Here is a 15,661-nt window from a genome sequence, read left to right on the forward strand (position 1 = left end):
CATAAAAGGACTGCTGACCGCTATGGCTATAAAAGTTGCTTCACACCATTATTGTCCTCCTTGCAGAAGCGATCTAATGCTGCTGCGTCTCCAGGGTCGGCAGAACAGACTGCTACAAACATATGATGAAAAAGAAAGTCACAATTTACAGCGATGCATAAGTCCTCGCAGGCTACACAGTCTTGTGCTAATCACCGACTAAGTGAGATCACTAATAGTCATGTGTCCAGATAGAGATTAAATTTAGAACTTAACAAGAACAGTTACAGAATTGCAATCTAAGATACATGTGATTGCATTACAGATATGTTACTCTGACCAAATACTGACGAAACGAGAGGCGATACGTCTATTTATAAGAATATCACGAAACCTAAGCTGTTTCAGAAGAATATAAAGTATATCAGAAGAATATAGAGAATAAAGAATTTATAGAGAATAAAGTAGGGAAGATGACTGCAGATATATTTGCAAAATGCCTCAAGAAAGCATTATGGTCTTCTTCTTAAGGCAATAAAAAGACAAAAGCGAGGTATTAAGAAGAAAAAAATAAAAATGAATTTTAAAGCATACCATTCGAAACTGACACTAATTCAAAATTGAAATTTTAATATCTGTATTTTTAGTGGTACATTCCTTCAGTTTGGAGTTAGTGAAATTTACTGTATTTGGATTTATTCTTCCTTTTTTTTTTCACGATATACCTATATCGTATCTTCTAGCTTCAAATTAATCATTGAATAAATTTTATGCTTACAGACTAAGTTTTAAGAGTTTGACAGTTTCGGTCATATCCTATCTTTTAGTAAAAATATAAGAAATATAAAATTTATATTAACACTAAGAATTAATTCTTAAAATTAGGTCCTTATTAAAGGAATGTTTCGAATAGCTAGTTTTTTCCTCATATGATTGCAGATAAGTTTTTAAATATGCACTTATATATGTTAGTTACAAGTCTAAAAAATATGTGAGTTACAGGTCTCAAAAATGATTAAATTACAGTTTAGATTATTTGCACCCTGTCTTAAGATCGAGTCATTAGATGGGTCTAATTGGTAAGTAGTTTTAACTTAGATCTTTGTCCTCTGGGATTTACTTTAAGCTTAATTTTTCATTAAAAAGCTTTTAAAATTGATTGGAAAATGAAAAGCAGTCTTCCTGAAATATACAGATTACGTTTCAAGAGAATTTGACAAGATTACAAAACATATAAAATATAACTATCGAAAATTTCATAAAACTAAATTGTTTTAATGTTAAGCTATTTCTTTCTTAATGTGAATTTATTCGAAAATAGTGATAAAAATTAAACAAACTAAAATGAGTATTTTAAAAATGTGTAAAGCCGTAAAACAATGATAAAACTATGTGAAGCAATGGAAAATTGTCTGTATGCATGTCATTCAAAATTAAAATGTTGATTATACACTTTTTTTATTTATATGTCTTTTTTAAAAGAAGTATTAACCGTTATTTTCTTTTTCAATATACTATGCAGTTTTCAAGATCATCATGATAAAAACTGCCTCGTGCCACAAATTATTTTTTTCAAAAGAAATGCAATTTAAACAAGTAAAATGGAAATCCAAAATTTAATTGTATATTTTAATTGAAATATGCTTAGTATATAGAACAAATGAATAAGTACAAAATTCGTAAAAAAATATTTGAAAAAATGTCTTTTAACCGTGTATCTAAAATATTTAAAACAAGCTTCTATAACGAAGAAAACGTCTAAAGATATTAATTGTGATTGAAAAATATGATATAAAGAAAAATAGGTACTTTTCCGTTTTGCCGGCGTAAGCGATAAAGTCGCCAATAATGGTACAACCGATGCCAAACGGAATATTCTCGCTGGTAACCTTTTAAGCCTCAATTTCAAAACAAGTCGCAGCATTTTCTTATCAGATTGATTGTTTCTTTCAATACTGGCATATAATAACATATAATTTTTATCAGATAGTTCAGTTTTATATCTAAGGCCATTTTCGGTAATTAAATCAATTAGGATGCAATCACAGCGCTTAACCCGAAGCCGAAAATATAGAAAAGGTAAAGTCAAGGGTTAAATTCATCAATTCTAACAAGAATGCATTAGCGAAGTAAAGCACTGCAGTTTTACATAATTTTTGAGTAAGCTATTCGTACGAATTGAAATATTTCTTGCATTTAAACTTGTGTTCCAAATTAAGATTTAACGTGAAATTAATGTAGATAATTACTGAGAGCATTAGATTTTTGTAGAGTAGTTTACGTGAGATGAGATCGCTTGGGGTCACTTGATATAAACCGGCGAATCACGATGTTGAACCATGAAAGCATAGTAAATTCTTAAATTAATGTCTTTTTACAAATTTATTGTCTTTATTTATTGGATTTTTATAAAATTTTAAGTGATATTAAAATGTTTATGCCTTCAAAAAAAAGAATTCTTAGACCTAACATTTTTTTAAAATTTTTTATGTGTATACTGTATGTTGTCGCCAATAAAGTCTGCTTGGCGAGATTTGCGCCGGCGAAACGGAAAAGTACCGAAAAATATTTTCAAGAAATAAAAACAAAGAATTTTTTTCCAAGTGAGGCATGAAAGATAAGTGAAAAGGTTAGCATAAAACTGAGAAATTTGCCAGCTGAATTACTCTTGGCAGTAAATGAAAAGAATGCATCAAAGTATATATTCGAATTACTCCCTAAATTTTCCCCAAGTTCTATAAAATTTATTTTTAGGCATAATTTGAGTCTTAGAACCGAAGTATGGAGAATCTCGGCATGCCATTCTAGAAAAAGCTTATTTTCTGTCAAAATACACATGTTAGAATAAAGCTATATATAAATCTAATACATATCCTAAGTCGTGCTTGCAAAACACGAAAAACACAAATTTCGTCAATCGGCAATATGAAGCGGGAGATATAGAACTGTTCCCTCTTTTTTTATTCTCTGTACGTTAGCTAATATTGTAAAAGTATTGATAAACTTTGAAAAGAAATTTATGTTAATTTTGTTAGAAAATGAGAAATTTTAAATTGTTTTGTTCCCTTTACTGTAAGTGTTAACTATTAAAAACACAATTTAATTTCATAGATTAGTTTAATTTAATTTCATAGATGACAATTACCGAGGCTATTACCGAGGCTTAAAATTCTTTAAAAAGTTACTGATATTTCTATATACAAAAATGAACGTATTTTCGCTGTTTAAATCAATTAATTGTTTTCTTAAAAACGTAGTATAAAACTCCGTGAATATCTATTTATGTATTAAATATACAGTAAGACCCCGCTTAACGCTGTTTCGTTTAGCGCTGTTTCGGTTTAGCGCTCTTTTATTTCAATCCAGTGATTCCACGAAATCGCTCGCAGCATACGGGGATTCCCCGAAATATTATGCAGCGATAGGTTTCAAATACATATCCGAAAGAGTGTACTTGTATTTCTTGTTTGGTGCGGTATTGTACAGACATATTTTGAAGGGGTAAATGTGGAAGATGTCGAAGAAATAATTCAAGAAGCAGCGGCTAGTCTTTCTAATGATGAGCTCAAGGAATTAACTGAACAAGAAGAAAACAAAAATGTTGACAGCAGTGATTCAGAAGAAGAACAAAAAGAACTTTCGATGGCGTTGGTAAAAAGGAGTTTGTCTACCATAACTGAAATAATGGATCAATTCATTGAAAATGATCCGAATTTTGACAGGGGCTCAAAAGTAAGGCGTGGTGTTAGAGATGCTCTATCCGTTTATGAAGAACTTTTAAGTGAACAACGCAAAAGAAAAAGGCAAACAACATTAGATGCTTTTGTCACAAAAAGGCAGAACGCTGAAAACGCGGAAGGCTAACTAAATATGACTGACTTAGAAATTTTTTTTTTTTTTTAAGAATATTCGTTTTGTTATTTATATTTTGTTTTTATTTTTGCAAGAAATAATAATGTGGTATTAATTTGGGCTTTAAGAAATAAATGTTTGGTTTTATTTTTATTAAAAAAACATACTTTTTAAATTTAATACCTAACCAATTTCCTAGCCATCTTCCCATAACCCCAATATTTACATGTAAAGATAGCCTCGTTTAGCGCTGTTTCGCATTACGCTCTACTTTGATGGAACGTATCCCCCGCGTTAAGCGGGGTCTTACTGACCATAACGGAAAGCTTTTATGAAAAGGAATTTTTAAACCCTCAAAAACATACTAGTAGTAGCAAAAACTGAAGGAACGATGTTTTGAAGGTAAAACGAAGAAAATGTGATAATAATATGAAATATTATTTGGACAATAGTTGATTACCTATTTTTAGAATACAGGCTATTCATTTGAAGAATTTTAATTCGCATAATTTGGCGCAATGGGTTTACATTTCATGCGATTGAGATTAATATTTCAAAAATGTTACTGATTTTTTTTCTTAAATTTTAAATAATTGAACTTAATTCACATTCTAGACTAGAAGAGAAACACGCTAATGTGACAATCAAAATCGTAAAAAACAACCTTATATTTAGCGTAGGTATAATGAAACACTCAATCGATTTCGAGGGCAGCTAAAGGTCCCTCCTCATCAGGAGAAAGAAATACATAGAAAGAAGAAAATAGGAATCACAGAAACACGTGGTGCTTATCAGCACTGCACGTGGTTATAACTAGATTTTTAATCAGAGTTGCACTGGCCGCCTACTTTTACTGAGCCAGGCTGTCTGATCAAGCATAAAGAAATATTAGCGAAGTTAAAATAGGGAGCGAGGGGCAAATGCACATTACGCTCAAAATCTGAACTTCAAATAATGGAAAGCAACCACTGAACGGATTTTTATACCCTCTGGTAGTACCAAGTGCGAGGAGGTAACGCCATCTATCGGCAAAAATAATTGAATTAAGACAGTAGAATTTTAAAGGCATTAGGTAGGACTGGATTGGACTTCAAATCATTAACTAAACTTTCTAAATCTTTGTGAATGTGAAAAGCCTCAAGAAAATCCAATTCGCCTATGGAAGAAGCCTTTTGGATGATTTTTGCAGACCCAAAATCAAAATTATGGTTAAAAGTCCAGCTATGATACGCTATTGAAGACTTGTTAGTTTCCCCTTTTTTGACATAAGATTCATATTCCTTGATACGAAACTTCAACGCTCTTTTTGTTTGGCCAATATATCTTAAACCACATTGACATGATATACTATAAATTCCCCAAGAATTCAAGACAGAAACGCAATCTTTTGGAATCGAAGGGTGAATTTTATTAATAGGGGAGAAACCGACTTGAAAATTGAATTTCTGGAGAATCCGTGCAATTTTATAGCTAACAGAAGGATAAAATGGAAGCACTACAAGGTCATTGATATTATTTCTAACAGTGGAATGTCTTCTTTGATGGGAATCTGAAAAGTTTTTGACGGCTTTATCAATAATCACGGGAGAAAATCCACGGTCAATCGCAACTGCTCTCAAATACGAGTAATTAAGTTCATTGGTAAGCAAAGATTAAGAGGAACAAACTTTTAGCGCGCGGAAAACATAATAGTAAAAAGAAGCCATTTTTTGCTTAACAGGGTGGCATGACTTGGCATGGGGTGGTAAACAAACTGCAAAGGGTTTACAGTACACAGTGGTGCTAAAATCGGTTTCATTGCGGATTATAAGAATATCGAGGAAGGGGAGGGAATTGTTGGATTCAATTTCAAGAGTGAATAGCTAACAGAGTGAATAGCTAACATCGTTAATATCTCCAATAGGAATCTTTCGGAGGATCAGTTAAAAGTATTAAAATATAATTTCAACTTTTCAAAGAGATCTAAACCTTCAATTCCTCAAATCATCGCCCCTATAGAGAAAGCCTTTAAATTCTCCAAAATTTCGGAAACGCAGAAGGATACAATCCGCCACCTAATTACTCATAACGTTAATTTTAACAATAAATCTTTGGGTTCTAATCTTAGCAAAAAGGAAAATGAGATCTTACGTGAAATTCATTCTGATACTAATATCATTATCTCTAAAGCTGATAAGGGCGGACAGATCGTTGTTATGGACAAACACACATATATTACTGGAGTCTCTAAATTGATAAATGAAGGCCCATACTGCTCGATCCCTAAAGATCCTTCAACTTCGGACCTCATGAAAGTAAAAAGTGCTATTAAATCTTCCCACATTCTGCCAACTCAGTTGAAGAAATCACTTATTCCGCCTATTACTAATTGCGCTAGACTTTATGCTCTTCCAAAAGTCCACAAAACCGGTATTCCTTTTCGACCAATTGTTTCCAACATAGGTGCTGCTTCATATCCTTTGGCCAAATATTTAGTTTCCAGATTTTCTCCTCTACTTGATAACAATATTCACACTGTAAAAAATTCTGTTGAAGTCATTGATAAACTTAAAAATATTTCCCCACTTCGTTCCATTATGGTTTCATTTGATGTCAAATCATTGTTTACTAATGTTCCGGTCGAAGGAGCACTAAATTGTCTTGAAACTAGGCTTCGGGAATTTCACTTCACACATACTGAAATTAATGAGTTGGTTTCGCTTACTAAAGTTTCTCTAAGTCAAACCCACTTTGTTTTCCAAAATGCATATTTTCGTCAAGTTGAAGGATTGGCTATGGGTAATCCTCTCAGTCCGGTACTTGCTGACATTTATATGCACTATTTTGAGATGAAATTATTTGATAAATTATCTTTTCGTCTTTGGATTCGGTATGTTGACGACACTTTCGCACTTTTTGACGGTTATAAAGAGGATTTATCCGAGATTCTATCTATTATGAATTCAATTGATCCAGCCATCCAATTCACTCTTCAAATTGAATCCAACAATTCCCTCCCCTTCCTCGATATTCTTATAATCCGCAATGAAACCGATTTTAGCACCACTGTGTACCGTAAGCCCTTTGCAGTTTGTTTACCACCCCATGCCAAGTCATGCCACCCTGTTAAGCAAAAAATGGCTTCTTTTTACTATTATGTTTTCCGCGCGCTAAAAGTTTGTTCCTCTTAATCTTTGCTTACCAATGAACTTAATTACTCGTATTTGAGAGCAGTTGCGATTGACCGTGGATTTTCTCCCGTGATTATTGATAAAGCCGTCAAAAACTTTTCAGATTCCCATCAAAGAAGACATTCCACTGTTAGAAATAATATCAATGACCTTGTAGTGCTTCCATTTTATCCTTCTGTTAGCTATAAAATTGCACGGATTCTCCAGAAATTCAATTTTCAAGTCGGTTTCTCCCCTATTAATAAAATTCACCCTTCGATTCCAAAAGATTGCGTTTCTGTCTTGAATTCTTGGGGAATTTATAGTATATCATGTCAATGTGGTTTAAGATATATTGGCCAAACAAAAAGAGCGTTGAAGTTTCGTATCAAGGAATATGAATCTTATGTCAAAAAAGGGGAAATTAACAAGTCTTCAATAGCGTATCATAGCTGGACTTTTAACCATAATTTTGATTTTGGGTCTGCAAAAATCATCCAAAAGGCTTCTTCCATAGGCGAATTGGATTTTCTTGAGGCTTTTCACATTCACAAAGATTTAGAAAGTTTAGTTAATGATTTGAAGTCCAATCCAGTCCTTCCTAATGCCTTTAAAATTCTACTGTCTTAATTCAATTATTTTTGCCGATAGATGGCGTTACCTCCTCGCACTTGGTACTACCAGAGGGTATAAAAATCCGTTCAGTGGTTGCTTTCCATTATTTGAAGTTCAGATTTTGAGCGTAATGTGCATTTGCCCCTCGCTCCCTATTTTAACTTCGCTAATATTTCTTTATGCTTGATCAGACAGCCTGGCTCAGTAAAAGTAGGCGGCCAGTGCAACTCTGATTAAAAATCTAGTTATAACCACGTGCAGTGCTGATAAGCACCACGTGTTTCTGTGATTCCTATTTTCTTCTTTCTATGTTCTTTCTCCTGATGAGGAGGGACCTTTAGCTGCCCTCGAAATCGATTGAGTGTTTCATTATACCTACGCTAAATATAAGGTTGTTTTTTACGATTTTGATTAATTCACATTGTTATAGAAGTTATATTTCCTTCTAATTTTTTAATACTTATTTCAGATAGTAATTATACGATGTTATATAATACTAATACTAATTATATTATTTATAATTATTGTTAGATATTTTCTTCAATTTTCAATTTCAATGGAAACAATTGGATACATAATATATAAAAATACCATAAAGGCTTAAATTTGGAAGATACAATATACTTAAATAAATGATTTTGCTTTGTTTTTGGAATGTTTTTTGTGAATGCCAAACTAATCATAGATTATCCGAAAAAGAGTTATCCGAGACTGAAACATTCTAATTTTTTATTAACATTATAAATCGGGATAGAAAACATTATTTTTGTTAATAAAATAAATATTTTCAAAAGGTTTGATAATTTTTGTTATAAATATATTTTACTATAAAATATACAATTAGTATATATTCATTAATAGTTTCAAGGATACCATGTTCATTAACGTGTTTGGATGGGAAGGAAGATAGGCTTTATGAACGTTTATGTTTAAATAAATATGAAAATGCACTTGTATTGCAATTCTTTGCGTATAATCAGTATTGAAAGAAACACAATTATGCAATGATAATGTCATAAAGAGGGGAAAATGCTTCTGAATGAACATCATTAATTTCTGCATATACAAGAGTGAAAAAATAGTCAAAGCTAACTACTTACAATCAATTTCTATATTTTATTCTGTCACCTTCTTCAACTATTATGTATATAAGCCACATTTTGTGTTACTGATATAGAATTTATTTTCATTCATTTCCTCAGATTTTTTCATTCTTCTCTAGAAATTGAGAGCGCATTTCAGAATGTGTTTGAGAGGTAGTCTTTTGAAAGGAGGAGCGAATGAATATGCTTACAAGGTCGCACACTTTAAACAGCAGGGGAAAACAAATCTCTCTCGTGATGTTAAAGCTCAAAGGACAGTTTTATTCAGCGAGTTTATTTGTTACAGCTGGCAGTGAAAATCTTGAAATGAAAGAGGATATAATGAATTACTAGCAGCTATAAAAACATTAATAAACGTCCGGGCTATTTTTCCGCAACTATGATCATACCTTCAGGTAGTTTTCTGAATTTTAAACTAAGCTTTGCTGCACCATCAAGATATTTTACTGTATGGTACTATTATTATGGTATGGTACTATTATATTATTCGTGACATAAGTGCAAATGAATTAAAATATTATTTACGTCTGAAGATCCAAATTGTGTGTTCATCACATTTAGAGTGTGAACTTTTCGAAACGAAAACAAATGGAATTTGAAGATTTACTGCTAGATGTCGGAGATTGCGGGAAATACCAAAAGCATTTGATTTTAATTTTCTTAGTCCCTGCAGCTTCCTTACTTCCATGGTTTACCATGAACATAATGTTCATGGTATCAGTCCCTGATCACTGGTGTTATGTTCCAGAAGTAGCTTCGTCTAATTTAAGCATTTCTGCTCAAAGATCTCTAATTAGTCCTCCAGACGATCCATGTTGTCGTATGTATGATATAAATTACACGGAGCTTTTGTCTAATGGAATCTACACTGTGCCTAATGATACAGCGACAAAACCATGTACTCAAGGTTGGCAATATGATAAAACCGACTACGAATCAACAGTTGCTACGGAGGTAAGTTTATATTGAATTAACTGCTACTTAAAAATAAGACTATAAGATTAGAAAGGTAAAATTTAACAAATTCGTTCTGAGAGAAATATATTAGGAAAAATGTATTTCTGTAACAATTCTCATAAATTAATCTTTACTTCAGTTAAACCAGCAATGTTAGGAGCAAAACTTTTCGCCTGTTATAGTTTCTGTATAAAAGAGTTCGTCTAGAAAATTTTTAATTAATTTTAAACTGAAGACATTTCCATTTCAAGCTGCTTGTTACGACACAAAAAGAAAATGCCACTTTATTCTCTCACAGGTTAAAGCAACCATCTATAAATTATCATAAAAAAATTATATTCTTTGGTTCCAGTAATTTTTATTCCATTTACTTTTATTTAATTTAATATTTTGATGTAATTCATTTAATTAAACTTATCAGTAATTCATAGTGATCTGTTTAAAGTATTAACAGTGATTTTAGTATAACATTATTCATAAGTTTAATTAAATGAATTTTTTGTTTGTTAATTAAATGAATTTTGTTTAAAGTATTAACATTATTCATAGGATCTGTTTAAAGAATTACGATATAAGTATTATAAAGCACGCTTTTATCACTGTCAACTTTGTTATGAATATCCATGTGCTATTTCAAAATTCTCTTTTTCTTTTAATTGTTTAAAAATTAATTCACACGCGTAAATTACTTACGAATATTTTAAGACTAGAATTGGTATAAAGTGAAATACAAAAAATTAATTTTATGAAATTTCTACTATTAGCTCACACTGCCTCTATAATCTTTTTCAAATTTTCAATCGTTAATAAAACATTTTTTATTCATCAAGTTCAAATATATTTTTTAAACTTGTAGTGGATGACACTGGATGTAAATACAGTTTTTTCACATGTTAAAGCTTTCCTACTTATTTATTCCTGCTTATTGGAACTAAAGATATGCTGTTACTTAAATATATTATAAGACTTACAGATAATGACCGTATATTAGGAACTCTCACGTGGTATAAAAATTACTTTTAAAACAACTTATAAATAATAGTACATGACTGTGATTAATGGGATTGTAATATTTAACGAAAATAAGTGACAACAGTAAAACAGAGGTCTAAAGATGTTTAAAACTTAGTTTACGGGGCTAGAAAAGTTTCTAGTTTCCCGATCTAGAAAGGGAAAATTGCTGTACGTATGATCATTAACTTCTAAATGATTAATTTCCTTTTAAATGCGTAATTAAAAAATAAAATACTATAAAAGTTCTAATGTTCAAATTAAAAACCAGGTAAATCTGAGGGTGATCATAAAAGAACGAGCGTTAGCGTTCAGTCTTTATAAAAGGCGCGAGAAGAAATGTCCTAAGCAAATTTCTTCAGCATTTTTTTAGCTAAAAGATATACAATAATTTTTAAAATACATGTTTTCCAGCTACAAAGATGCATATTCTAAGATAAAAGGTTACAAATGTATATATTCAGTAAAAGCTAAAACGATATATACTATTTTCAGTTAAAAGACATATAATTCTGAGATAGGTAATCTTCAGCTAAAAAGATATCTATATTTATGTGTGTGTGTGTGTCTGTAACGTCGCCGAGTTTCCAGGATAGAAAAACTAAGAGCACTTGTCTATTTTTCGATTTATTCAAAAGCTTAATATAGGCTTTGTTGGTTAATTAAAAGGTAGCATTACAGCCAGCGTTATTAAACAAGGAGAAAGACCACAACTTTCCCGACGCATGACGCTTCTTTCATTCTTGGCATTTCTCAGACAAAAGCTACGTTTTTACGTTTACAAGATGAGTCAACGGGAAAACTGCCAAAGGGGAATGACCTTAACGAGATTTCTTGATCACTTTCACCGGCCTGCGGTGGACACCGGGCTTCATTCACAATAGAACAAGAAATTCTCTAAGGGCACACACCTATTGTTTGTTATGTATATATAAAGAATTTACCATAAGTTTCTTACCATAGATCCAAGATATTTTTCTTGAATCTATGATTTCTTGAGAGACAGACTGTTTAGAGTGAAGCTCCATGTCAATACTACCATGTCAAATAGCTTTAAGATGAGTCAGGAAGTACCTGAAGGCTCAGTGTTGATCCTCATTCTTTTCTCCCTGTATTTGACTGGTGCTGAAACGGTAATAAAGGAGAAATGCGAAGTCGGTATATATGCAGATGATATTGCCTTCTGGATCTCTGGTTCAGATGTGGACAAAATTGAGTCTAATATTAATTTTACCCCAGCAGACGGTTTTCCAAAGATCATAAGCTGACTTTTAATCCAACTAAATCTATTGTCAGCTTTTTTACTACTAATAAGCGGTCTTATAATTATCAACCAAAAATTGTTATGGCTGATATATCTCTCAAATTCGAGAAGCATCCTAAATATCTTGGTTCGACAGACCCTGAAAATTCAGGGTCTAGAGTAGGCACTATATTCAGGGTCTAGAAAGGTGTGGTGATCCACGGTTTGAAAATGGTTTCTGAATCAGAAGAGATTCGTGCACTAACCTAGTGCTTCGCATTAGAGAGTAAAGAACATCTATGATATAAAAATATACTTTTATTTACACAGCGAAAACGCGCAGCAACATTATTAACGAAAGCTCATTCTCCTAATAACATACTTCTTTTTACACTCCACTTGCGCATGCGCATTGGCAATTACCAAAGGAGCTTGGCAGATACTGCCATCTGTATATCTGGATAAACTATTCGCTACATATTCCTCCCACCTGAATTTACTGGGAGGTAAATTCACACATATGTTAAGTATAATATATGCATAATAGTACAGTATACAATATTGAAGTATAAAATTATGCCTACCAAGATGTTCTAATTAAATTGAAATACAAATTTACCTGGAGATGCAGCATTCCATAATTTTCTAGACATATTAACAGATAATACTAAACCTAGAAAAATAAAAATAAATCAAATTATTAAAAAGTATTCAAACAAGTACAAAACATTTCACACACGTATCACTGGTTTCACAGTTCTACCACTGCTGGTAGTCATAGGAATATTTTCAGTCATATCCTTTTGGACTGGGTTATCCAGCTCAAGTCTGTACAGTCTTTGCACTGGTCTCAGAAACTCAGAAGTCTCTGTTTTTATGACAGCAAGTCTTATTTGTCCATCACGACCAGGTAGCAGCTTTATGACACGCGCCAGGTTCCAAAAACCACGTTTTTTGTTGTTATCTTCAAGTAGAACAATTTCACCCACCTGGAGAGGTTTAGCTATAGAGTTTTTAATGGACTGCTGACGTAACTGTCCTAGATATTCCACACGGAATCTTGCTCTAAGTTGTTCTCTCACCTTTTGTAGATACTTAGCTCGTTTACTCAGTTTTTCCTTATCCACTGTATCGATATCAGGTACTCCTGATTTGGAAATCTCCCGCAAGAACATTTCTGGAGTTAATGGGGATGAATCTTCAACGTCTTCCGACACGTAGGTAAGTGGCCTAGTATTGATTACTCTCTCACAGTCGCATAGTACTGTAACCAACTCCTCGTAATCCAGGGCAGCACGACCTAGAACTTTTCTCAGAATCTGTTTCACCATTTGAACTAAACGTTCCCACCAACCGCCCCACCAAGGTGCGGAAGGAGGAATAAATTTCCACTGAATTCTTTGCTCAGCGGCTTTTGATCGCAGACTCTCCCAATCAATTGTATGCAGAAGGCTCTCCGCTCCTTTAAAATTACTGCCATTGTCTGAGTATATTATAGATGGTCTTCCGCGACGAGAAATGAAACGTCTCAATGACTGGAAAAAAGCTTCAGTTGTCAAGGATGTTACTGACTCCAGATGAATGGCCCTATAGACCGCACATGTGTAAAGAACAATATAAGCTTTTCGACCATCCTTAAGGTAGAGGGGTCCTGCCAGATCGACACCCACTATCTCAAAAACATTTGCATCACGTACTCTATCTTTCGGCAAAATTCCTGGAGTTACATCACAACTTTTGGATTTAAATCTTTGACATTTAACACATTTTCTAATGCAGTTTCGTACTGTCTTACGAGTTTTGAGGATCCAATACTTTTCCCGCAAATGAGACATCACCATAGAAGTACCAGCATGCAGCAGCTCATTATGTGCATTCATTATTAGTAAGTTTACTACTGCATGATCAGATGGCAAAATGACAGGAAACTTAAAGTCATCAGTATCGTCACGATAAGAAATATTGGTTTTAGCTCTGATCAAACCATCACGATCAACTATAGGTCTGAGGTCTTTAATTTTATCATCGTTCACACTCTTAAATGATTCTCTTTGAACCAATAACATAAGAGTTATCTCAGCTCTTTCAATTTCCGAAACTGACAAAATTTTGGAGGTTTCGTTTGTAATTCTTCGTAATTTAAAGTAAAACCTAAGAATCCAACCTAACATGCGTACAATTTTCTTTATGGATGAAAAGTACCTGTAATACCAATTGTCAGGTTTAGAATCTTTGTTAAGAGTTGTCAATACTGATTTACGCCTTTCTGAATTTATGATCTCTTCGTCCGGCAAATCGGTGCCTCTTGATCATGACGATTCTGGTTCTAATAGCCATGATGGGCCCTCCCACCATTTCGACAGCAAAAACTGTTTAACTGAACAGCCTCTAGAAGGGAGATCGGCGGCATTCAGCTCCGAAGGGATGTAATGCCAATCTTCTATTTTTGTAAGTGTTCTGATTTCTTGGACACGATTCCAAACGAAAGTTCCCCACCGTACGTCTCGCTGGATCCAGCACAAAGCGGTTGTTGAGTCAGTCCAGAAGAATGTTCTTAAATTTGGCATGTTCAAATCTGAAAAGACCATACGTCCCAAGCGTGCTCCGATTAAGCAGGATAATAATTCCAAACGAGGAATGGATATACTCTTTAAAGGCTTAACTCTAGTGCGTGCTTGCACAAAATTTAAATAAACCTTATTTTCGGTCTTCACTCTTAAGAAAATGCAGGTAGCATAGGCATGCTTGCTGGCATCGCTGAAAACATGAAGACTTACATCTTCGTTAACCGATCTGTCAATATTAAGCCATCTAGGAATTTTGACATCAGACAGCAGTTTCATTTCCTTTACCCATTGTATGGACTTCTTTTCTAAATGTTCTGGCAATTTTTGATCCCAATTTAATCGTAATTTCCAACACTCTTGCAATATCACCTTTGGGAACAGGGTAACGGGAGAAAGGAAGCCTACTGGGTCAAATAACTTATGCGCGCAAGAAAGGAGTGTTCCTTTACTCGCGACAATCTCCTCTTTCTTTAGTGACTCAATTTTACAAGAAAGAGTATCATCCTTCAAATCCCAATTTAACCCTAGAACGCAAACGAATGTATCTAATTTAGAGTTGGGAATTATTTCGGTTTCACAATTCGACTGCCATCCTCTAAGATTAAACTTTCCCAGTGACAATAACATTCTCGATTCTAGTACAAATCTATTCAATTCTTCAACATTCTTAAAACTATTCAGGCAATTATCAACATAGAAGGACTCCTTCAAAATGTTGGCTGTAACTGCAAACTGATCAGGGGCACGATTTAAATGATAGTTCAACGTAGCGGCTAACAAAAATGGACTACAGTTAAGCCCAAAAATGTCTGTAAATTTTAGTATTCTCTTCTTCTGCACCTTTCCAAAAGAAACGCAAATAATCTCTATCCTTCTCTCTTATACCAATCTGCAAGAAAGCTTTCTCAATGTCTGAAATTACTGCAAGAGGATATTTCCGAAAACGATTCAACAATGTTGGAATTATTTCTATTAGGTTGGGACCTTTCTCAAGACAATCATTTAAGGAAAGTTCTCCTTTGGCGTGTGCCGAAGCATCAAAAACTGGCCTTACTCGCGTAGTTTCACTAGATTCTTTAAAAACCGGCCTATGAGGCAATTAGTGCTCTCTATCTACTTCGCCTTCATTTACCTCTTCAATAATTCGTTCCTTCAACCAAGTTTTAAATACTTCCTGATAAACTT

At 33.3% G+C, this 15,661-nt stretch overlaps 1 protein-coding gene across 1 annotated transcript in view; it reads left to right on the plus strand.

Annotated features, from left to right (window-relative positions):
• The first annotated feature begins 8,949 nt into the window (after positions 1-8,949).
• LOC118196148 (organic cation transporter protein-like) overlaps positions 8,950-15,661 on the plus strand; it is a 53,506-nt gene continuing 46,794 nt past the window's right edge. Inside the window, exon 1 of the mRNA XM_085818154.1 lies at positions 8,950-9,652. Within this exon, the coding sequence (XP_085674280.1) occupies positions 9,287-9,652 (366 nt within the window). The 5' untranslated portion in view covers positions 8,950-9,286. The remainder of the gene's footprint in view (positions 9,653-15,661) is intronic.

This window comes from Stegodyphus dumicola, chromosome 6 (assembly GCF_044657685.1).
Source record: "Stegodyphus dumicola isolate Sdum_Otavi_A_Nest chromosome 6, ASM4465768v1".
Lineage (NCBI taxonomy): Eukaryota > Metazoa > Arthropoda > Arachnida > Araneae > Eresidae > Stegodyphus > Stegodyphus dumicola.